General features: G+C 31.8%; 1 protein-coding gene across 5 annotated transcripts in view; it reads right to left on the bottom strand.

Annotated features, from left to right (window-relative positions):
* LOC118186759 (uncharacterized protein CG43867-like) overlaps window positions 1–24,795 on the bottom strand; it is a 285,190-nt gene that overhangs the window by 18,038 nt on the left and 242,357 nt on the right. For all 5 annotated transcript variants that reach the window (XM_085818919.1, XM_085818917.1, XM_085818921.1 and 2 more), the window contains exons 24-29: window positions 24,106–24,283; window positions 22,832–22,987; window positions 17,078–17,175; window positions 14,061–14,202; window positions 5,499–5,626; window positions 4,336–4,465 (exon numbers count right to left, since the gene is read on the bottom strand). In XM_085818919.1, coding sequence (XP_085675045.1) covers window positions 4,336–4,465; window positions 5,499–5,626; window positions 14,061–14,202; window positions 17,078–17,175; window positions 22,832–22,987; window positions 24,106–24,283 — 832 coding nt within the window. The remainder of the gene's footprint in view (window positions 1–4,335; window positions 4,466–5,498; window positions 5,627–14,060; window positions 14,203–17,077; window positions 17,176–22,831; window positions 22,988–24,105; window positions 24,284–24,795) is intronic.

The raw sequence follows: 24,795 nt of genomic DNA, 5'->3' as shown, positions 1-24,795 counted from the left end.
CATCACAAAAAATCATGTGCACTGTCTTCTGGATAGGAAAGGCATTTTGCTTACTGAATTTCTTCCCAGAGGTGAAACCATTAATGCGGCACGATATTGTGAGACTTTAAGAAAACTAAGGCGTGCCATTCAAAACAAACGAAGAGGAATGCTCAGTAAAGGAGTGTTGCTCCATGACAATGCTCGGCCCCATACTGCTGGTGTCACTCAATCGTTAATTCGACAGTTTCATTGGGAGCAGTTCGATCACCCGCCGTACAGCCCAGACTTGGTGCCGTCCGACTATCACTTGTTCCTGCACATGAAGCGCGAGCTTGGTGGCAAGCGCTTTGGATCTGACGATGACACGAAAAATGCTGTGGAGTCGTAATTATTGAAACTGGCGGGAAGTTTCTTTGAAGATGGTATACAAAAATTGGTCACCCGCCATGACAAAAGTTTGATCATTGCCGGAAACTATGTTGAAAAATAGTTTAAGACATGTATTTTCACGTAAAAATAAAATTGGATTCGAAAAAATTGTTTTACTATTTTTTTTTTTTTTTTTTTTTCAAAACGGTACTTAGTTTCCGAATACGCCTCGTATAAATAACACCTTAATCCAATGGTTGGAGTAACAAATTAGTGGTAGGTGTTAGGAACAGTATTTTAACATTGGGATGATTAAAATCTTGTCGGTGACATGGAGCATTATCTAATAGTAATAAGCACCTTGAAGATCAAATTTTTCTGCCTTAAATAACGTTCAGCGTCTGGCACAAAACAATTTAAAAACCAATCTTTAACCCTTTGATAGTTATGAACAAGTTCAGCTCCCAATCGAATTGTGCCTCATAATGCATGCAAACGAGTTGTACTCGGGAGCAAGATTTCGACTGAAATGGTTAGAAACGAGCACTACTCGCTTAGTGAAATTTTTCTCCAATGCACGCTGACGAGCTGAGCTCATTCGCCATTATTATTCTGCATTGATTATGTTAAAAAGGAATCCTACTCATGAAATTTAGTTAGTTTACTGTCTACAGATGGCAGTATGCATTCCATGATTTCTTTCCATGATGAAGGAGATTTTTTTTTTTTTTTTTTTATCTTGTTCTTTTTATACATATTTTGGCACCTTTCTTAGGGTGTTTGTAAACTAAAATGGCTCAAAAGCAAAAGTTAGATAATTATGATGGCGATTATGATTGTGATACAGAAAGCTTATCAAGTTTTGAGTCTGATGAAGAATTTGTTCACAGTATATCAAGCTCAGAAGACAATTCAAGCTATAAGGAAGATTTTTGAGTGTTTGACAGTGGTGTAAAATTGATTCAAGTTCTCACGTTTCTAGCTGATTTAGTTTTACTGGTTAGTTTAGTTTACGATTTAGTTTTACAGTATATCACACACAAAAAGATTTTTAGGTAATTACTGTATTTAAATGCTTCATAAAGTTTTACATTAGTTGTATTTATTTAGTCCTTTCAATTTAATACTTGTCTTATATTTATAATTAACTATTATTTATATAATTGATTATAATTATTTATAATTTACTATTTATTAATTATTTTAAAGTACACAAAAACTGTTATTTATGTACTACAAGTACTTTAAGAAATTTTTAAAACGTGTGAGGAGAGCTATCTATGGCATCACCAGAGAAGACTAATATTTTCGGAAGAACAGTTGCCACTTTCAACTACTGTTCACTCGTAATACTGTGCGAATTAAGTAAACGAAAACTGCTCATTTCCCTAACCGTCAAAGGGTTAAATATATTTCCAGCTACCCAAGCTCTTGGATTTGCTTTCCAATGTACCTGCAAGGTGTTTTCATTTATGCTTTTAAGTGCACGAGGATTTAAAGATCTATAAACTAACAAGAGTTTTGTCATAAAGTCTAAAGCCATACTGCACAAAAATAGCGTTAGACAATTTTTAGACACCTTAAATCAGGATGCAGTTTTTTTCTTTTTTCGATATAAAGGTTCTAACTGGACATTTTTTTTTTCCAAAGCCCAGTTTTGTTGGCATCAAAAACTTTGAACTGCTGTGTAACCTTGTTCTTCTATAATATTTTGAAATTTTTCAGGATACGTCAAATTTTTAGTACCTTTTGTTTAATAATATTACCATTCAACGAAATTCTTTTTTGACAGCTATCATCAATCCAAATGCTGTGAGTGCCTTTTCCATCTTCTCAATTATTGGTGCTCCTGGGGACAAATTGCACACTGCATTTCTTATTTCTTTTTCATTTTTGTTAATAGTCCGGACTGTTTCTTCATTCCAATTAAAACTTTTTCCAATGTGAGATGCCTTTTTTCCTTTTAAAAGATGGTCCAAGATTTGTATCTCTACTTCTAAAGAAATGAAATTCCTCTTAAACATGGCTTTTTTATCTTTATTGGACATGTTTGGGGTCTGAAACTTGATGTCTTAAAGATGGAAAAGTTATTCTTTAACACATTGTTGCTTGACACTGACTGCCGACCAGCAGAGTGAGAAACTTTTGTTTTCAGACCATGAAGATACGGATTCGAATTTTGGAAGCTGAACGTGCAGGTTGTTGCTTACTGTGACCTCATGTTATTCACCTTCTACTATAGTTGACAGTTGAGAGCAGAGTCTGAACACCCATGCAGCTTACTTAGACTATTTGGGTCTAGTCCGCTTCTACATTCTTAAGAGTCCCATCTATGATAGTGAGGTTTCTTCATTGTTATCTGGTTACATTTGTTCATATGGGTCATCTGAGAACATTTGTTTTTATGGCTATCGGATCTTGGAAAACAACTGGCAGAAACAAGGTTTCTTATGTGTTAAATGACTATATGGGTGTTTTGCAGAATATGGAAAAACTTCGCGCTGAGTTCGTTAAATTTCTTTAGATTGTTTGGGCAATTTTCTTATCGTGTTAGAGCAAAAGCGTGTTATAGAAAAACCGTGTTGTAGGCGGGTTCTCGCAATTTATGAATTGTGTTATAGCTAAACCGTGTTATAGGATGCCGTGTTGTAGGAGGGCTACCTGTATATCATCTTCAAATACTATTTTTTTCAACTGGTGCTCCAGCTATATTGCATTCTGATAATGGTGAAGAAGTCAGTAATCAAGTAATATTTGGACTATGGATTAACTGGAAAGATCTTAAGATGCTTCAAACCCTCATCATAGTCAAACACAAGGCTCAGTTGAAAGGGCCAATCAGGATATGCAGAAAAGCTCAAAAATTGTTACTACTTTTGAAGAAAATTTTAACAGTGACCATATCGGAAACCATATTTCAGAGAAAAATACTGAAGAGGAGTTGCAACCTACCACATTTTCATTTTAAGCCCTGACTGAACAACATGATCTTATTTCTATCAAAAGAGCAGTCACAAAAGGGAATTTTATATGCAAGCAATGAAAATATAAGAAACTTCTAAAAGAAAATTTCCTCATGCTCTAAATCATCTAATTGGACCTACCATACGAATACATGACCCTGATGTTGACCATGGGCATTCAGATGCCCAAAATGCATTTACCCATAATCAGTTTATCATTTGTGAAGAGAAGTTACTTTCCATAGATAAGATTTCTTCCAAAGATACATTGCTGAAGGAAGAATATTCCAAGATTAAATGCAGTTGTAAAAGCAAGAGATTCTTGAACGATTAAAAGTGTAAGCTTAAGTTGTTGCAATAAACAAGACTGTATAACATTAATCACATAATTTATGTGTAAGTTAATTACAAGGTATTATTTTCTTTTCTGATTTAAAATGAATCATTCATTTTAAACTCAGCAGTTACTTACATTTTGCTGTTACTTAAGCTTTCTCCTAGTTTGACATATATCATAATATATTTTAATAATAAAGTAAAAAGCTGCATTTTTGTCTTGCACAACAAAAATACTTTCATTCAAAATTCACCATTAGTGCACATTGAATGTCGACATTTGCAAGTCCAAGTGAGAAATAATAATATTTAATAAATATGTCAGACATTCACAAAGAAAGTAGTATGTGAATGCTGACATTCACTGGAGAATATTAACATTTGTCAGATTGTCTTTCACAGTAGCATACTCCCACAAAGTAAATCACAGTGATCATATTTAAGGCTAGACATAATATATTAGAGCACAGTCATATACATATATCATAATGTTGTCATAAAAATGATCTTGAGTTTTAGAGGAAAACTAAAGTATAACAACTTTCAGAATATTGTCTGTCAAACAATACACACAAAAATATCTAAAAAAAAGGTTGTCTGAACTTTGAATTAAGGGATTACTTTTATTTTAAAAAACATTTAGAGAAATTCAAAACTGTTTGAATATTTATTAAATAAATATTACCTTGGCACTAAAAAGTTTGGCACCACAAAGTGACCATCTCCTGGCACAATTGAGGTATATTCTAACACAATCCATTACACTACGGCCACGTAAACTCGACCATTTCTCTTTAATATTTTCTAATAATTGCCTAAAAAGAGGTACATTCTATTATTATCACACGATTACAACTACTAAACTATTAAAAACAAATATTACTTAAATAAGAGTCATACATAATCTTTATTCCCATTCCACTCCACCATGAGAATGAAAAACGTAATTTTAAATGTGTGCTACAAAATACCTTTAATAAAATTCAAACTACAGCAAAACAAACAAACAAACAAACAAGCAAGCATGCATGCATTCACACACACACACACAAAAAGGGGTGGGAAATATGAAAGAATATCTGAAAGCCTTCAGATTTTATATTATGCCCAAAGGGACATTTTTTAACATTTTGTGTGTTGACATTATTTATTAAATATCATGTTCTTTGCAATTAAACCATAAAATTCAATTCAACAGCAATATTGCAAAATAATTTTAAAATGAGCATATCTTTAGAATTTCCAATACTCAGTCTCATGTGCTGGAGATAAAAATGTTTCCCCCCTCCCCATAATGTTGCCATTGCTTGCTTTGAAGTCAATGAATTTGCCAGTCGAAAACAAAATCTGAAATCAATAATAAAACAATTTTCAAATTAGGGCTTCCAGATGCCCATATTTGGTGGAAGATTACGTTATTCAAAATTTGATGGGTCTAGGTAGCGCTGTTTTATCACAATGAGAGAGACATAAACATTTATGCAGATTCTTTATTATTTAACTTCTTTAAATATAACACAGGGTGAAAATATTTGGTGGCAACAAATTGAAGTGAACCGACATTTATGGTGAACCAATGCAAAATGCAAAAACAAAATTAATAGTTTTTCTGGGCTAATGCCCTTTGGGCTAATAATTTCAGTTTCATTCAAAAGCTCATGTAACAAGACACTTTAGCACAATATAAAATTTACTACCCATGTTTAATGGGAAAATGTTAAGTATTTTAGAAACCTTATGCAGCAGAAAATATGAGAAATGATTTTTCAAAATATAACATAAATTACTTACAGAGTAAAACATATATACATAAAAATGGAAATTAATTTTTAATGCTAAAACACATACTTTTCATCACTTTTATCTCTATATCGAGCAGGATAAAATCTTTCTAATATACTCTGCATTTGTTGCTGTGGAGTTGTTGGTCCAGAACTACATCTCACTTTGTCACCGTTATAATCTCCATACTCTATCTGAAATTACAAAAATGTAATTTGAATGTAAAAGCGAATTTAAAGAAATGAACAAATGATTGACATTCATATTTACAGGAATAAGATGAGAGTATAACACATGCAAAAGAATAAAATTAATAATGTAGAATCTAGATAAGATACTTAAATATTGTTGCATGTGAATATAACAATATATAGCAAATCCAATATACTAGCATAAGTTATTTAAATAACTGTCCAAGAAAAAATGCCAATCCTATGCACACAATACGAAAACTGTTCTCAGATTCAGTCATTTCCTTCACCTATTTCTAATCAAACAACATGCTACTCCAAACATGCACAGAAAATAGGCCATTTTCACCTCTCTACCTGGATTTGTTTCCTTAGGATTTATCCCCAAATGGCTGCCTTCATTAATTGGTGGTCCTATATTTATTTGAGTTTGTTATACAAAAAACTACCAATATTAATTCAGAAGTCAAACAACAAAAATCAGCGTCATATTTTCAAATTTTCACAGGACTAGTTTCGATGGTTTCATGAAACTAGTATCCTCAGCTGCAAAAGCACAAATGAACAAGATAGGATATAATGATCAGATAAAATAAGAAAGCCTGGACAGAAAATAAGCTAGTGGCGCCATCTGTTGATGAAACCAGAACTAAAACATAATTTCTTTAAAGGCTGAAGGCAAAGATGGATTGGAATTAGGATCGTTAACTAGAAAAAGATTTTTTTTTGAATGTGAAATACTTCTAGAAAATCCAGTTCTCCGATGGAAGATGTTTTTTTGAATAATTATGGCAGCAGAAAAATTGAAAGTGTGATTTTCGGACCAACAATGTTGGGCAACAGAAGACTTCTGTGTTTTCTTTTTTCTGACATATGCCTCATGTTCCTTGATGCAAAATTTTAAGGCTCTCTTAGTTTTTGCATCAAGGAACATGAGGCATATGTCAGAAAAAAGGAAACACAGAAGTCTTCTGTTGCCCAACATTGTTGGTTCAAAAAAGACACTTTCAATTTTTCTGCTCAAAAAATTATCCAAAAAATATCTTCCATTGGAGAACTGGATTTTCTAGAGGCATTTCACATTGAAAAAAATTTTTCTGTTCTAGTTAACAATCCTAATTCCAATCCATCTTTGCCTTCGGCCTTTAAAGAAATTATGTTTTAGTTTTGGTTTCATCATCTGGTTCTGGCCACTAGATTATTTTCTGTCCAGGCTTTCTTATCTTTATCTGATCATAATATCCTATCTCGTTCATTTGCGCTTTTGCAGCTGACGATGGTGGTTCGGTAAAACCATCGAAACTAGTCCTGTGAAAATATGAAAATATAACGCTGATTTTTGTTGTTTGACTTCTGAATTAGTATTTGTTCAGCATGTTATTGTGTCTTAACTACCAATATGTAAATTTTAATATGTTGATGAAAAATTAAAATTACATAGCACAAGTTCTGTTGCAAATATGTAATCTGTGAGTGAAGAGACTCATGATTCAACTTCAACATTGGAAATATGACACTGGCTAATAACAGCAAAAAGAACTGCTTACTAGAAAAAATACACCAAGCAGGAGAACATGATATCCATCTTTTGAATAGTGAAAATAAGAAACCAGAAGATATTCACTGCATGATGATAAAGGAACATGACAACCTATCTGCTGTTGAACTGTAAATTTATGTTATTTTGATGTTGCTCCAAATGGCAGGTACTTTCAAATTAATGCATTCATTGCAATGGTTAATACCTATCAATCATTTAGCTATCTAATGACTGAGAATGTTGCCCAAGGGCCACAGGGGGTGATAGAATTACGCACGTGAGAAAGGGGAACTTCACATTTTCCTGAGGAACACCCTACGGCTCATCAATATTTTAAGTACCCCAATAGTATCAAATTTATAAGTGGTGGTGTGGTGTATTTAATTATAGCAAAGCACACGAGGGCTATCTGCCTAAGGGGAGGGATGCCTTCGTGAAGGACTTTCTAAGGGAAACTGGCTCGTATACACGTTACACATGGGGAAAACCACGAAAACGCCCATGCAGCCAGCCTGTTCGCGGGATTCGAACCATGGACAATTTATAAGTGGCAACAACAGGAATGACAGTTACAACTAATGGCAATTGTGATGAGAGCCAGAAATATTTACTTTGGTGTAATCAGAGTTAGGACAGGATGTAATTAAAGAAATTCAGATTGAATATCAGACATAGTCAGAGCCCTTCACCATTCAAGACTTGCTACAATACCAGAAAGCCTCATCTACATTGCCAGGCAGTTGTTAAGGAACAACTTAGAGTTATGCATCACTGGAAAAATTAGCATAGAGGGCATTTAGGGTAAGACCTTTCATTTGTATAAAAGACAGTGCACTTAGCACCAATACCTTCTGTTCCAGAACTTTCTGGATTTCATAATTTTCGTATTCATCAAAAACTTCCTGCAAATTCGTACAATTTGTTTTCCATTTTCACAAAAGTTGAAACCAGCAACTTTCAATATGTATCTAATGTCTTCATATACGAGTTTAGCTACATTTTCGTCCTCATCCCCACCTATTAAATCGTCTCTGTATAAACATTTGTTCAATAGTTTGTTTTCTAATTTATTTCTTTAAAAGTATTTATATGGTGTTTGATAGTAGCGGCAAGCAAAAATGGGCTCGATGAAGCATGAAACAAAACGCAAGTCATCCTAAGTACTTTCGTGTTAAGCTTTCAATCCTTATCTGTAAGGTTATTTGTTCACAAAAATCTTACAGCATCTCTAAGCTTCAGGTGACACATAAATTTGGAAAAAGGCTTGTTCGATGTTGGCAGTAAATGCTACATTATGTGTACAAAATTGTATTAGTATCTCTAACAATGGTGGATTTAAATTAGGACCAGAATACAGAGTCATTTAAAGGATATTTGTTTTCTGAATGGCTGGATGCATCAAATACAACTCTTAAGGGTTTATCAGGTTGAATAACTGGCTGGTGAGGCATGTAATATATATTCTTCCTGTTTCTTCAAAACTTTGATTAATTTCCTCAGCTATCCCCATTTTTAAATGCTGTTCTATAACTAACTGATACTGCTGATGAACTAGTGGATCATTTCTCAAACTTTTAACCAGTTTATTAAGGTGAGCTTCTACATTTACGTAAACCATTTTTAATTCAGACGGATTTTCATTCCAAAGGAATTTAACCTCATATTACTTTCCCTTAAATTTCATACTTCCATTAAAATTCTCTAAAATGTCATTATCTATTTTACTATTTTCCTTCACTTGTTCCATTCCCAGTGCTTCTAATTCCCAAAACTGCTTTAACTGAGTTGAGATTAATTTATCGTCAACAATAATGTCCATGTTTAACAACTCACCATCAGAATCAGTCCAGCCTTGAAAGAACCATCCAAATGCTGTTTTGGAAGCTATAAGTTTATTTTTAAAATGTTTCAGTTTACCTGTTATTATTTCATGATAGTAACTTGCTCCAATCAGAACAGCAATGTTTTTGCTCCTGTATTTATAAGAATCAGCTAACTGTAATCCTATTAATTCTTTGTTAATTTTGGAAACTGAGATATCAGGAAAAGGTAAATTAGTTGCTCACATTTGGTTGGTTTCTAAAACTTCAATTTCTATATTTAGGGATGGTTCATTTCTGTTTTTTATTTTACCTTTCATAACATTGTAAGTTCGTTCTGTTGCATGCTTAATCCCAAAGGGAAATACAGATAATGTTGCCTTGAAAATAACAGGTAATTTACACCTTTCTGATATGTCCTGAATTATAAAACTTCTCATTGAACCATTGTTTAATAGAATACGAACTGGTTCTAAATTATCATTATCAGAGAATGGACGTATCATCACAGTGCCCGTTTGTAGCAATGCACTGCGGAAAGTTTCAGTTTCTAAGTAAATAATCTGAGCACCTTCTTTACTGAGTGGAGTTGCCTACATGACTTTACTTTTTTCCGATTTGGTTTTGAGTTGGAAACAAATAGACCTACAGTGTTTTTTATTACATATTTCACAATTTTATTTTTCTCTTTACATTCTTTATTCTATGCTGAGGTTTAAGGCATATAAAAATAATGAGCTTGACTTTTACAAATCCTTTCTGCTTGGTGTTTTGTTTCTCTACTGTCATTTAATTGCATAGCTCTTTCGTGGCTTTAGATTTCTTTATGAATAAATTCTACTAATTCACGAACATTCCATGTTTGGTCACTGTTTCTACTGCAACTGTATTCTAATATAATCTCTGATGGAATTAATTTTAACAATATTTGACATAGTAAACAACCATAAGTTTATGGTACCACGTTCATGACCTTAAGCATCTAACTTGAGTTTCACATTGATCATAGAGGTTCCTGAAGTTTTCTATATCCCTAACAGGGAAAAGATTTAACAGTTTATTCATGTGCCACAGATAGATTTTATTGCCAAATCTTTTCTTCCAAACCTGTTAGTTAACAATTCTATAGCTGAAATGTAATTCTCATTTGTAAGTGAAAGTCCGGAAACGGCATTATAGGCTACCATACCTAATAATGACTAAGTAATTGAATTTATTTACTTTCCATAAAGAGACATTGTTATGGATAGCTGCTTCATATTGACTCCAAAATTCCTGCCAATTGCTTGAATCACCCAAAAATTTAGAGATAGTTAATTTTGAAAGAAATGTAAATTTACTACTTTCGTTTTTGCAATCTGTAACAGTTTCATTAGGAATGTCCATACTTTCCTTGCCCGAATTTTCGAGTTTAATTAGATCCTTCAATTTTTTTTTTCATTCTAAATTGCCACAGATAGATTTTCTTTTTGGATTTCTGAGCAGATGTAACTTCAAGTTCAAATTCATCCGCTTCCGACTTTCAAATCACGTTCTATTCGAGTGTCTAAATCACCCAAAGTTTTTGACTTTTCGATTAACTGGTCTAAAGTTTCTTCTAGTACATTTATACTAATGTCATCTTTCCTTAATTCTGTCTCAATTTTCTTTATCTTGGACACTGCAGCCCTTAATACTTTCCATTTTGATTTCAATTTAGTTATAGGATCTTCTATTAGTATCATACTTTAAAAATAGAAAACTTAATCCTACTTTGGCAGTCTTCACACACTTGCTATGTGCTAATCCAAACTTTCGAATATTACCCGGCTTTCCGGCCGATGCATGAAATGTATGCCAGACAAACGGTGCTGCATATCTCCAAATTTCTATGATAGTTTTATTCGAGACAAGCAGCATCTAATATTCTACAAGTAGTGGTTCAGTGATAATTCAGTGTTTAAAATACACATTCTAGTTTAAAACATGAATTTAATTGAATATAAGAAATTTTAATATCTAACATCTCATCAGCAACATTCAAGCAGCATCAAAACAAATCAAAAATCAAGTTCAGACTGTTGCCATTCCGAGGCAGAGAAAAGTTTCTCTTCAAACTGTAATACATCCTTTATTATAAAAATTTAACTACATTTTTAGTCTAGCTCCTATGTGTATATAGAAATATTCACATTAAAAATTTTAAGCTGCTTGTGTTGTGTGACTTACCTCACTTGTCTGACAGTAACATCAGAACATTCCCACAAAATTCATCGAGAGCAAGACTGTGCCTGTCATTGGCAAGAATCTTGAGCACCATACAGGTGACAGCACAACTTTGCTCAGTTCTGTCCCCAATTTTCATGGACATCACCTCGGGGGGAGGCAGGTCTGAGGGTCTTCCAATCTCTTTCCCATACCACCAACCTCTCGAGAGAACTTCTGATGAGCAATATATTTAGATTGCCCCCATGCCGCAAAGACACTACACATTTACAAAACATCCATGCCTTCTGTGGGGTTTGAACCTGGGCTCTTAGGCTGTGTTCAGATGGGGGTGTAAAGGGCATAAGTGGTTAAAGCCGAGCTGCGTTGCCAAGGCAACCAGTCTGTGCTATGTCACATAATCTGGTTTAAGGTTCGTGGCACAAGGTTCCAAGTTTTCAACATTACGCCGAGTTTGGGATAAGCGTCAACCAATCAGAGCGAAGCGGCTTTCTTTACATGATTTCGCTGTCACATCGAAAACGACATTTTTTTTAATATGGAGCACATCGTATCCGAATGAGTTGTAATCGTATCCGAACGAAACAATGAGTTGTAATCATATCCGAACGAAACAATGAGTTGTAATCGTATCTGAACGAAACAATGAGTTGATCTAGCAAGAAATCTACGATGATGACATGTATTTTTTAATGAGTTTTCACAATAAATTGAAAAATATGGATGAAACTCATAAAGCGAAAGTTAAGCTTTATGAGCTTAACTTTCGTTAACTATGCACGCTTTAAGTTAACTATGCACGCTGTGTATGATCCTGTAGGTGATTGATCCCATCCAATATTTTTCATTTTATTAGGAAAATTCTTTAAAAAATGCATTCTTGAAAAAATTTTATTTTTTCTGTGTAAATTATTATTATTACTTTCTTCCTGTTTAATTACTTTTGTATTTAAGAATAAATTTATTGAAAAGCTGGAAATATTGTATTGCTATTTGATTCAAATGCTGATTTTCTTTCCAAACAAACTTCATGAATTAATTTTACTAAAACATCAATATCAAGAATCTGATTTTTTTTTCAGTAAAAATATTACTTTAAAAAAAAAAAAAAATTATTTCACTTATTTAGGAATAGTCACAATAGTCAATTCAATGGTGTAAGCTTTGTATAAGTAATAAAAGATTAATCTTTTGAGACAATGCTCTTATAAATTCCAAGAAGTAAAAAATGTAGTGAAATATCCTTAAAACAACTTTCAACAGTCTAGACAGTTTTGTCTCCTGTTGAAGTTCTGTTCTGTTTTTTAATTACCTTCTCCATGAAAGGAATTTACTTTTAATGAAACTGAATAGCACATATAATTCATAGCATGGACTATAAATTAATGAATAGTATTTCTTATTATTATCCACTCTTTATTACTATCATTTGAATGGAATTTTGACCATTAAATTCATGCTATTTCTCTGGTAAAAATTCCTGAATAAGGTATAAATGTTTATAATTCTGTTGTATTTGAAGACTTGGGTACCTAAAATTTGTCAATATGAAATTACTTTTGAGATTTGGTCATAAATAGAAATGACAGCACGTTGAAATTAAATTCAGGGGTGCGGCTTATACATGCAAATTATTAGAAATGGATGTATACAAACAGCTGGCAACACAGCAAAATGTATTTAATGATTGAGCATAAAATAAATTGTTGGGTGAACGTTTCCTAGTATTGTACTAGTTGTTGTTGCTGGTCATTGTTACCATTTGTGGGATACTAGTACTAGTGATAATTGATACTGGTAGTGCAGCTAACTACTATAGTGATCGACAGTGATAGTGAATAAGGAGTGCTAAGCACACATGTTTCACTGTCACAGAAACATGTTCCTTTTGATTGAAAATTTAAAAAAAAAAAAAAAAAAAATATGTATGGTAAGTACTGTTTTTAGCTCAACTGCTTTCACACCTGCAAAATGGAAAAATATTATACACAGGCTATCTGTTAGATATCCTCGAGATCTTTTTTTTTTTTAATTAGGCATATTTAGAATATCGTATTTCTCCTAAGAGAAATTATATATAAAAATTTAAGAAGGTTTTATATATATAAATATGCATGTGCATGTTTACAGTATAGAGAGTACTACAGTACAATGCAGAAATATTCCATACTGCTTTGCACAGAAATATATGTGTCAACCAAGTATTGGTCTTTCAAAAAAATATCTCTAGACAATTTCAATCTTTTTCTTTTTTTTATTTTCTTGCATTGCCTGTTGGCTTATAAGAAGGGCAAATAAAAGAGCATTCTGTTGAACCGGTAAAACTTTGTGGTGAGCTGAAAAAGGCATAACACAAAATAATGAAAACAAGCAGAGCAAGCGCGAGAAATCACTCGAGCTAGAAAATAGCGTGTGAAAGGTGTAGACACATCCACGCATGCACAAATTTAACTTCTCTCATTAGCCACAGCTTAGACCCCTGTCTCACAGGTGTGAATGGATATCCCGTATTTTATGCCCTTATGACTATGCCTCTATGCTCTTTATGCCGCCGTCTGAACGCAGCTTTAGGTACCACAGTAGTCCCTAACCACCATAACATGTGGGCAGCAAGCTGCTTGTATGTATGTTTAACAATGTGTTTCAAACAAATTTAAATTCATTTCCTTCATGCAGTAATAAGTATATAAAATGGCATATCAATCAAATGGCAGCACAAAGAATTGAAGAAACGGAAAACATTTTTTAAGATTTCGTAAAGATTATAAGGTACTATGTACAGTGATAAAATACACATCTGTTTTATAACACGGATTATTTACTGATAAATATATGTGAAAGACTTGCACTGTATGAGCTACAACTAACTTACTTGAGCCATTAACACAGCAAGTTCAAGAGCAAGTTCTTTACTTAAAGGAAATTTTCCACTAACAACATCTTCATTAATCTGATATGCAGTTAAAAGACGTTCTTTGTCAGTTTCAGCTTTTAATAATTGTCGAAAACATAACCTAAAGAAAATAGAAATACATTTAAGAAGCTACTCTAATTTTTCAGGGCAAAAGAATACTTTAAACTTTGGTAACAAGGTTCATCAAATCTGCAAAGAGAAAACTATGAAAATATACACTTCTGTTCTACTCCTTATTACATCAATTATCAATGCCATCTCATTATCAAGTTAAAAATTAAAATAGTCTTTCTAGCAAATTCACATTAAAAAAGTATTAAGTGCAAATTTTAAGAGAAGAAAATGTAACTTTATAAACTAATGCTCCAATAAAATGGCTTGTTTAACACTTTGCGGGCCGCACATTTATTGAAGCGCTGTTACGCTGCTGCCGGTTCACGCAGGTTCTACTGCTCGCCAACGGTGATAGTCATGCAATTTTTCGAAACATAAGTAGTTGGTATATAATTATTAATAAAGAAAGCACTAAAATAACTGTTACACTACTTTTATTCCATTTTATTCCAATTATATTTTTTTAATTAGTACTAAAACGTTTTATTTAAAAAATTTAACTCTTAGGATCCATAGTTCTTTTTTGTATGATAATTCTGAAAACATTTTCCAACATGCACAGAAACGTTGCAGAAAGAACACATGTATGCAGTGGAACTTCTTTTCTTGGTGGCAGTGCAGACTTTACAGGCCCTTCGCAGGTTTTGAATTCTCCCATTATCATTAATATATGTTATTCTATGTTTTCTCATGTCTGTAGTAAGTCTGCCTGGTGGATCAAACCTTGGCAATCTTTTATCACATTGAGCAGCCGATCTTGATTGTTGCTCCTTTTCATTCCCATTAATCCATGCTAGTGCAAGGTTTAGTAAAAATTGTTTGAATCTAATAGGATTTTCAGAATTTTTTATATATATCTGGAACGCGTCGAGTAATGCACAGTTTATGAGATATAATTTTTTTTTTTTTTTTTTTTTGCGAAGTATGGAATAACATGATAGGTATTGATCGCGTGATCAACACCTTTCATAAGTTTATTATACTCTTGTATGCAAATTGGTTTAATGCACTTCTTTTTGGTTCTTTTACTCATACATTCGACCATGTCTGCTGAATGTATCGTAGAAATCATAATTATCAATTTTTTGGCAGAATTCCATTTTTGTACCATAATTTTCCCTTTTCTATGATATTCCATTGACTTATTTTTCGATGTAGCAGATTTTAAACAATTTGGCACTCCTCTGTTTACTCTAATTGTGCCACAGATGTTTGTTTTATGCTTTAGTAACTCCTCTGCAACCTTTACACTATTGTAATAGTTGTCCATATATACATCGTGCCATAAATTTAAATATGGCAATAGCACAGACAATATTGTCGCAATCAGAGATTTTCCTTGCTCGCAATATATTTCTAAATTGCATATATAACCAGACGTCGCCTCACACACCATACGGACTAAAATTCCATATTTTATAATTTTCGCAGGATTATATGTATGAAAAGATAGCCTGCCCCTCCATGGAATGATACCTTCATACAGCGATAATTCTTTCTCGGGTTTATAAATTTTTTGAAACATTTCTACCAGGTACGAGTAAACTGGTTTTATTTTATCAAGCCTTTCTTGGCAATGCTCATTATTACTGAAGTGCCAATACTTTCATAACTGCCGAAATCGGTTCCTTGGCATAGTATTCCCAAAAATAGGTGTATGTAATCCAGGGTGAGTAGACCAATAATCGTCTTGTTCTGGTTATCCCATTACGATAACAAGATTATATTATATATCCCATTAGGATAACAAGATACTATTCCCATTAGGATAACAAGCCCCAAAAGTTTTTTCATTTCTACAACATTTGTATCAATCCAAACTTTATTCTTTGTTGATGCATTGTTGTTATCATTATTCTGCTGATTATGATATAAGTTTGTTTGTGTGGCAAACAAATTAAATAAATCGTCTCCAATGAACAATTTCACAGTTGATAATATATCTAGTGTGTATGGTACCTGTAACCCAAACCGTTCCAGGCAAGCATAAAAGTTAGGTGTAAAATCAACTTCTGACCAATCATTTGCCACAGAATTCTCTTCATCACTTTCAGATTCACTAATTATTGGGCTTCCCTTATTTTTGAATCGTCTCACAATTATATCGCTCCCATTGTCCGAATCACTTTCACTATCAGAGCAATTATCCTCTTCTGATAACAGATCAGCATATATTTTTTCATCAAAGAGCATTTTGAAGGATATCTTTAAATCTAACGTAAGTTTCCAATATTTGAAAGCAGCCAAATACAGTCTCAAAACAAGCATCCACAAAAAAAGATTTCAATAATAGACAGTCTGGCGATTTGGAAGAGGAAAACAGTTGAAACCAATGTTTCCTGATCATCAAATGTTTCGCTATAGTATGTCTATCTATACACACATCGATGTGAAGCATCGTTGTTGGCAAAAATAAATCACTGTACGAGACAGCGGCCGATAACTATTGGCGAGTAAAAGTCACGCCAGCATGACAGTGGCCGATAACCGTTGGAGAGCAAAAGTCACGCCATAACATATGACAGCGACTCGCAAGGTGTTAAGTTTCAAGATTCATTTATTCATACATATTATTATTAAAAAAAAGTTTTAAACTGAAACCAAAAAATTTCAAAATACATTGCATGAAATTTTGGGTTTTATTCTAAGTAAGAAAAATACACATCAAAAGTAAAATTTATGAAAAAATTAACTAAAATTCAAGTATCACAATATAAGAAAGTAACCTTCAAAAACAATTCAATAATGGATATAAAAATAACTACACAAGTATACATGGAACACTTAGTTCTGAACATGACAAATATAACATAATTTTAATAACCAAAGTAAAAAATTTTTATAATTTACAAGAGGTTTACCTATTTTTGTAAGTAAGTTTTACAACTTTTGTGCTTTCAAACTTGCCTAAATGTTTTTCTCTAAGTGCTTGTTCCCATTTAGATATCACATCACATAACTAAAACAAGTAAGACAATTATTAGAACTATGGCACATGCAGTATATGTACATATAAGCAGACACAAAAGAAATCTAACAGTGATAAATGAACATTAAATACATACACAATTCTCAATTTCTTATAAAGTTTATTAAGTGAAAAGCAGTGTTTTGATTTCTAATTTAAGTGCCAGTGGAAAAACAAATTAAAAATAAGAATTTAACATAATGAGCTACTTAACTCTTTGAATACTATTTTAGTATTAATTAATTCAGTTATGGGATTAATTTCTATTCATAAACATCATAGTCTTTAAAATATTTTAATCCATTATGTTTAATAATCAAGAAATCAACCTCATGGTCTGACTGATTGGTTTCCATCCAAAATCTCTAATGGTCATCACTGCCAGACACAAGACTAAAACATTATCTAACTTCACATAGCACTATTACAATACACTGTAATTAAAACATAAAATAAATAAATAAATCCATTAAAAACCTTCTGAAACTTTAACACGATAATGCGATAAAAGATGCAAAAATTATGAGAATGCAGTGAAGCTAAAATTATTAACAGATATTCATGATTGTTGAATAAAAGAGATATAATATTTTCCTCAAATGAACTGCAGACATCACTGAAAATACATGCTCACATAGAGAGGCAAAGAGACACAATGTATTAGTCTACAGCTCATTTTGAAATCATTATGAATACTTGGAAAGAGGAATCTTGAATACATACAACAGTTTGTTCAAAATGTTTATTTTCATTTACATTTAGTATATAGTAACACTGTAGTGTGCATATGGGTTTTTAAAAAAATTGAATGCACAAGTCCGATGAAAAGCGAATAACATTTATTTTTATCACAACGAATAAAAACAAAATGCTGAAATTTTCTCAGAGATATTAGTACAAAATCGCAATATCTCACAGTAATTATATTTTAAACTACTAAAAACGTTTTACAAAACACAATTAAAAGCAGAGAAAGCTAATCTAATCTCGTCGCGAATTTGCTACAGTAAACAAGAACAGTTTTCTAAACAAATGAATTGAGATGTTTTCCTCCAGCTTTTAGAAGCTTTTAAATCAGGCACGAGAATATTTTGGTATTTTCTTGATTTTTCCGGAAAGCAAAAGCATACAATTATGAGATATCTATTTATTAAAATGCTAAATGCGTGTGCTCCTATATTTTAATTTTTCTGGCGTAGCTTTCTCTTCAAATAAGTCTTGTGCAGCATTGCACGAGAATATAAAACAATTTTAATTACAAATGCCACTAAAATTAGCTAAATAAATACAAAAACCATAACAATATGCTCGACATGAAAGGATTAAACAACATTATTTCTGTAATTAACTACACGATTTAAAAATTAGAATACAAATTTGCTTATATCATATTAGTAGACTTTAATTCAGTTTGCAAAACTAATGACTAACTCACATTACTTGGATTATAGTAAAATGTCCCTTCCCAGATGCTTCTGTGGATGTCTTTCTAAAGGAAACTGTCTTAAATTCACATCGCCGTGAGGAAAAGGTTGTTATTTAATTGAATGAGACGAAGCATTTAAGAAGAATGATGTATTCGTGGGGAATTTTCTAGAGGAAACTGGTTTGTATTCAGGTTACACAGAAGGAAATCCATGGAGATGTCCAAACATTTAGAATGTCTGCCGGAATTTGAATCCGATTTGAACTGACACTATTTAAAAGACGTCTCATTTACTCAATTACTGCTGAGCCAAGAATCTAACTATTTTTGCAGTTATATAATAATTCGAATAGTCACTGCATTAGAACTGTAGTTACAGCTGCTTTAGTTGTAGTTTTAACGATAAATTAACTACAATAAATTATGAATTTTTCTAAGTCAATAACAGATAGATTAAATTTTAAAGATAAATGAAAGATCTTATATTTTGTCAAATGACAATATAAAAAAGAATATTTGCCAAGTATGTTCAAAGTTTAATTAAGATCTTATTTTTCGCTCACTGGCAACACTTGCCAAATGCTGAAGGTTTTTTTCCCTAGACATAATCGTGTCTATAATTTTTGTTTTCCAAGGAAAGTATTTTATATCATTGATAAAAATAATGCGTCTCCCTCAAGGTGCAGTACATAGCAAGTACTGATAAATTTAATTGGAATTACATTAAAATTCTAGTTAATACGGACACAATGTTTTTAATGGTTATAATTATATTATAGTTGTAATTGCAAAAACATCAATGAGTTCTATAGATTTGCATATTTGTATTTATTGAAAGCACCAATACTGAACATTTTAATATCTTCGGTACTGGAAAGATGTTTCAACTACTCTCTTGAAATGTATATTCAATAACATATTCTTGTTGCTGTACTTCTTATTATATATTTTCCTACACAATTCATAAAGCTTTGCAGTGGGAATATATTATATAAAGGCAAACTATATGCATTATACTACTATTATTATTTATGTATTCTGTCCTAAGCCACTACATGAAAGGCAGGGATACCTTCGTGGAGGACTTTCTAAGGGAAACTAAGGGCTTGTATTAACATGTTACACATGGGGAAAACAATGAAAACACCCATGAAGCCAGCCCGTTCGCGAGATTCGGACCCCAGACTGAACTACCCACGTTCAGGGGCTTTACTGCTGTAGTACATGAAATACTACATTTAGTAAGGAATTATAAGCGAAATAAAATAAAAACATCTGCCCTGAAGATAAGGATAGTGCTGACAGATCAACTTCCAATTCATTGTGCGCAGCGGCGTTTCAAAGTCCACTTTGAAAGGAAAGGAATTTTAGCAACTTAATACAAGTGCTGTATTTAAGACAAGAATTAAAATAATGTTCTTTTATGATTTACATAACATAACTCTTCCTGCCAAAAACAACCATATGAAAATGCACCAAACTTCACAATCATGCCATTTATTTCAGAAACTGAGATGCATCTGTGACATTATCTTGTCTGTATGTAGATAACTTTTTAACAAGGTTGTCGCATAAGATTATGACTGAAATTTCTTTCAAAATATTCACTATTTTATTACTTTTGTTAACCCAATAAATGAGATAAAGGCAAAATTCCGTTTTATAAATATGAAAAAAGATGAATGAAATAGATTTATAATAAAATGAAGTACAAGAAATCTGCCGAAATGACCGACACTAAACATGTGTTCGTTATTTAAATAATGTATTAATTATCCCTTACATATAACCTTTCAATAGGAATTAAGTATTGTAAACCTCTTAAAAATTTTAACTTAGTGTAAAAACTTGATTGTTTGAATTCAAAGCAGATAATTAGCTAAAACTAAGGCCATTTCACTAGTTCATAAGATTTTATGACTGCGGTATGCGTATCTATACAAATTAAATTGAAACTTTTATTTGTATTCCATTTAAGATATTTGCACTGCACTAATATTCATTTTTGAAGGACTTAAGCATTTTCAATAAATTAACATTCTATAAACGTACATTAATGTAACCAAACCCGATGAAAATCAATAAAATTTTTACTTGATAAGTAATTAAAATCAGAAATATTGCACACAACTAGTAGCAAGGCAATAGCAATTTGGATTTAAAAAAAAAAAAAAAAAAAAAAAAAACTTTTTCTTCTGGCCAAAGCATGTAGACAGAACTTGTTTCATCCTCGGTAAGCTACCACCTGTTTTACCGCCTGTAGGCACTAATCAGTGAACAACAGTTTAACACTAGGAAAGCCATTAGTTAGGTGAAAAAACTTGTTGATCGCCCTTTAAAGAAGGGGGAAGGAAATCTTACAATAGCTGTTTTTAGAACCATTTTAGTTTCAGCTAAAAGGAAAAATTTTTGCCTGCTTGGTTCTTTATTATTGCAGTTTTCGAAACATAAATAGAATCGAATGGTTATCCAGTGGATTAAAAAACATTTTAGAAGAAGGACTGTTTAGTACAACTTTTCTGCTTTTCCATGTGATATAAAACAGGCAACACTCTGGATCACTTTGAGGTTACTATGTAAATGGGAACCTAGTTCTTCATTACATATGATGGTTGATGATTGGGGATTTGATGCTGATAGCTAATTGGTTCCTGAAAACAAACAACTTACACTTCTTTTTGCAAAAGGAAGGAAAAAGTCAAGGGTCTATCTTTCAGTGGTAATGCAGGTAGAAAAATTGTTTGAAACAGTTGTTTATCCAAAAGAAATGGATGTGTGATAGCAGCCTTATAATCCTAAGCACTGGTAATGCAACATATGAGGCATATTACCTCATTTACAGCTGGTAAAATAAGTTCTTCATTAATAGTGTGTAGTTTTCCAATTTTACAATTATTAAAAATACGTTACAAGAAGCACATAGTCCATTATCTCGCTGAAATGCTGTCACAATAATAATGTTGTCAAATATTTTTTACCTTTTTTTTTTTACAAAAAGTTCACTATGGGCTTTTCTTTCAAATGTTCCTTAAGCTTCATTGATCTTTTTTGACAAAGTTTGAATATAAGGCACATAGGTAAAAGTACTATATCACATTAACCAAGTAAAACCATATTTTAAATATTCAGCATTATATTGTCTGTTTTTTTCCTCCAATTCACTCATATTATTATATGTAGAAAAAGCAGACAATTTGTTTTATTTTACTCAGGATGTAAAACTGCTTTTTTATTTATTCCTATTTATTTTAACTTTCAAAATAATGAAAAAGAGTTACAATTATTTTATTTTATATTAAAACATTTGCAGACCCTCTGACATTGTCTGTGCACCCCGAAATAGTTTTAATTTGCCACAGACCCCCCTAACCACTGATCTAGAGTATAATACCTGCATCCATACTTTAAGATGACTTCCATGGCTGAATGGCAGGAAGTATACATATAGCATATTGTTTTCAAAGCAATTTTTCCTTTATTATGGCCATTATGCCTTCCAAAATTATAACGCTATATAAATTCATGTTATACAGAACAAAGAACTAGATGAGAAAACAGTTTAAGATCACATGAGTACTTGCTATTGGAGGTTTGGTTTATTTTGTTAGGTTATGACAAAATATGCAACGGCTATCTGCCTGTGGAGAGGAATGCCTTCATAGAGGGCTTTCTAGAGGAAACTGGAGCTTGCATCCACATTACACACGGTACTACTGGAGATGTTAGCCACTATATAGCACAATAAGTTGGATATACCAAAATATGGATAAAGCACTGCAAATGTGATACCATTTCCTACTGAGAGTTGAATGTGACTGGCTTGGCCTCTTGAGTTTTTAAATTCAAATCATAATGACAAAGCTAAAGGCATGCTTTAGATCTATGGCAAAGTGTGGGATATGTTTGCAACATTAGTGAGGATACTAATGTATAAGCAAAAAGTCTGAAACTCTGTCTCGCGGAAGCTTAACTATTGATAGGTTTAAAAACTAGACAAAATTGAGTCTGGATTGGCATTACTTTTAGAAAAACATTTTATGAATTTTGAAAGAATCCGACTCAGGTCTGAATTCTTCAATGTATATATGCGACTTATATGTGCAAAGAGACTCATGAAAATCTCAAAAGATGATGCAATAAATATTCCAAAAAAATCTTGCAATTTACATACTATAAGAGATACTATTACATATAATATTAAATGATAAATTGAAATTTTACTTTAGCACTACTTTGAAGGCAGTGTTCTAATGATTTGTCTATAGGATCATCACTAAATAAAGCAAAACCAGAGTGCAAAGAATCTCTTATCCCTGCTTCTTCATTCACTGTCTGTATGAACTCTTCAACTGTGGTTGAACCATCAAAACCAACCACCTACAAACATGATTTTTTTAAAAATTAAAATACAATTAATTATATAACAACAAAAGCTTATGTATACATGATAGACAGCTGAATGTCAAACTACAATAATGTTAATGGAAGGTTAAAAGCTTACTCAAATAGAATACCTAAATAATAATATGTAAAAACAGACGATTCACATTTTTAATGTGGTAAAGATGCATTGTTTGCATTAAATTATAAAGTGTGTGGTCTAAAATAAAATAAAAATAGAATGAGTTGGAACAGAACAAAATTAAAGCAAAGAAATACATAGAGAGATATGTTTCAAAATATTATATATATATATATATATTAATATATAATTTCAGAATTATATATATATCAAAGCTTTTAGTAAACCTTTCTGCACTAAAACAAGTCTTATGCTATACAAGGTTTAATAAAAAAATACCCCTTAAATACTAATCTTAGACATACACTGAAAAATACACTTTTTTTAAAATTGACACAACTTTTTATAAAAATAATAATTTCAACAATGTGGACAGAAAGGTTTTATAAAAATAAAATCTTTTTCATATGACCCACACAGAACAAACAGTGAAGCATTCACAAAGCATTAATTAATTAAATAAAAAACATTTCGTTCCTTTATAAACAAAATCTTGGAAGTTAAAAATAAATACTTTCAAGAAACTAGTTAAAAAGTTAATGACAAATTTGATCATTCTACCCATGATGGAATCATTAGTCATCAAAATGAATAAATTTCCCTAGTAGCACTTCAGAAATTAACACTCACATTTCTGTATTAACGCTAAGGCAAGGCAAAATGACCAAAGTTATAAAATTTGTTCTTCACTAGTTTCACGAATTTTGCACATAATAGTAAGAAATTCTTATTTTTAAGGCATAATGAATTCTTCAATATTAGAATATCTGCTCTTCAGGAACAATATATTTTACTTTAAAGGAACCCTAATACCCACAGCAATAATTCTGGTAAAGTTCTGCATCTTATTTTGAGAAACTTTACAACTGGATCTATGTCTATGATCAATAGTAGTGACCTTTTCTTAACCACCTTGTATAATGTATTACTTTTTTTTTAATAATAAAAATATTATAAACCCAGACTATCTCACCTGGTAAGTGCCATTTAAAAAGTGAACTGGAATGCTATGTGGAAGAGAATGATGATAAGGATTTTTTAAAAGAATACTCAGCACTTCCATACGAGATGGTTTACTTTCCCTTCCACCATTTAAAAGAGTTCTTTCTAATGTACGTTGACAGAAGATAGCATATTTCCCAGATTCTGTCCTAAATGGAAAACCAAAGTTTATAAAATAAAAAATTATATAACCATACCCATATTATGAATGGGTATATTACCCATATTATAAATAAAAAAATATATAACCATACCCATATTATAGCATGTATAATAGATAAAATTATACATGCTGTACATGTTATTTCAATTTTCAAACAAAAAGGGTTTTCTCAAATATATACACCAATAAATATGATGATGAATATAACAAATACAATAAATTGAAGTAGGAAATTAAGTACAGGCATCACATATTATATTTAGTAACCGATAAACACTACTCAGAACATGACATAATTATAACACTATCATCCGCTTTCTATATATATTCATTTGTGTAAGATAACTAAAAGCATACTTTCACTAAAAACTAATAACAATGTTTCAACAAATTATGTGCAGCAAAGTTATAGATCTGTACTGAGATATTTATAAAATATAATAAAAAGTAATAATATAAAATCAAAAGTTATGAACAGCATTTTAATGAACAACAGTT

This window comes from Stegodyphus dumicola, chromosome 6 (genome assembly GCF_044657685.1).
Source record: "Stegodyphus dumicola isolate Sdum_Otavi_A_Nest chromosome 6, ASM4465768v1".
In the NCBI taxonomy this organism is placed as follows: domain Eukaryota; kingdom Metazoa; phylum Arthropoda; class Arachnida; order Araneae; family Eresidae; genus Stegodyphus; species Stegodyphus dumicola.
Note: the sequence above shows the minus strand (reverse complement) of the source record. Positions and strands in the feature narration are given on the sequence as shown.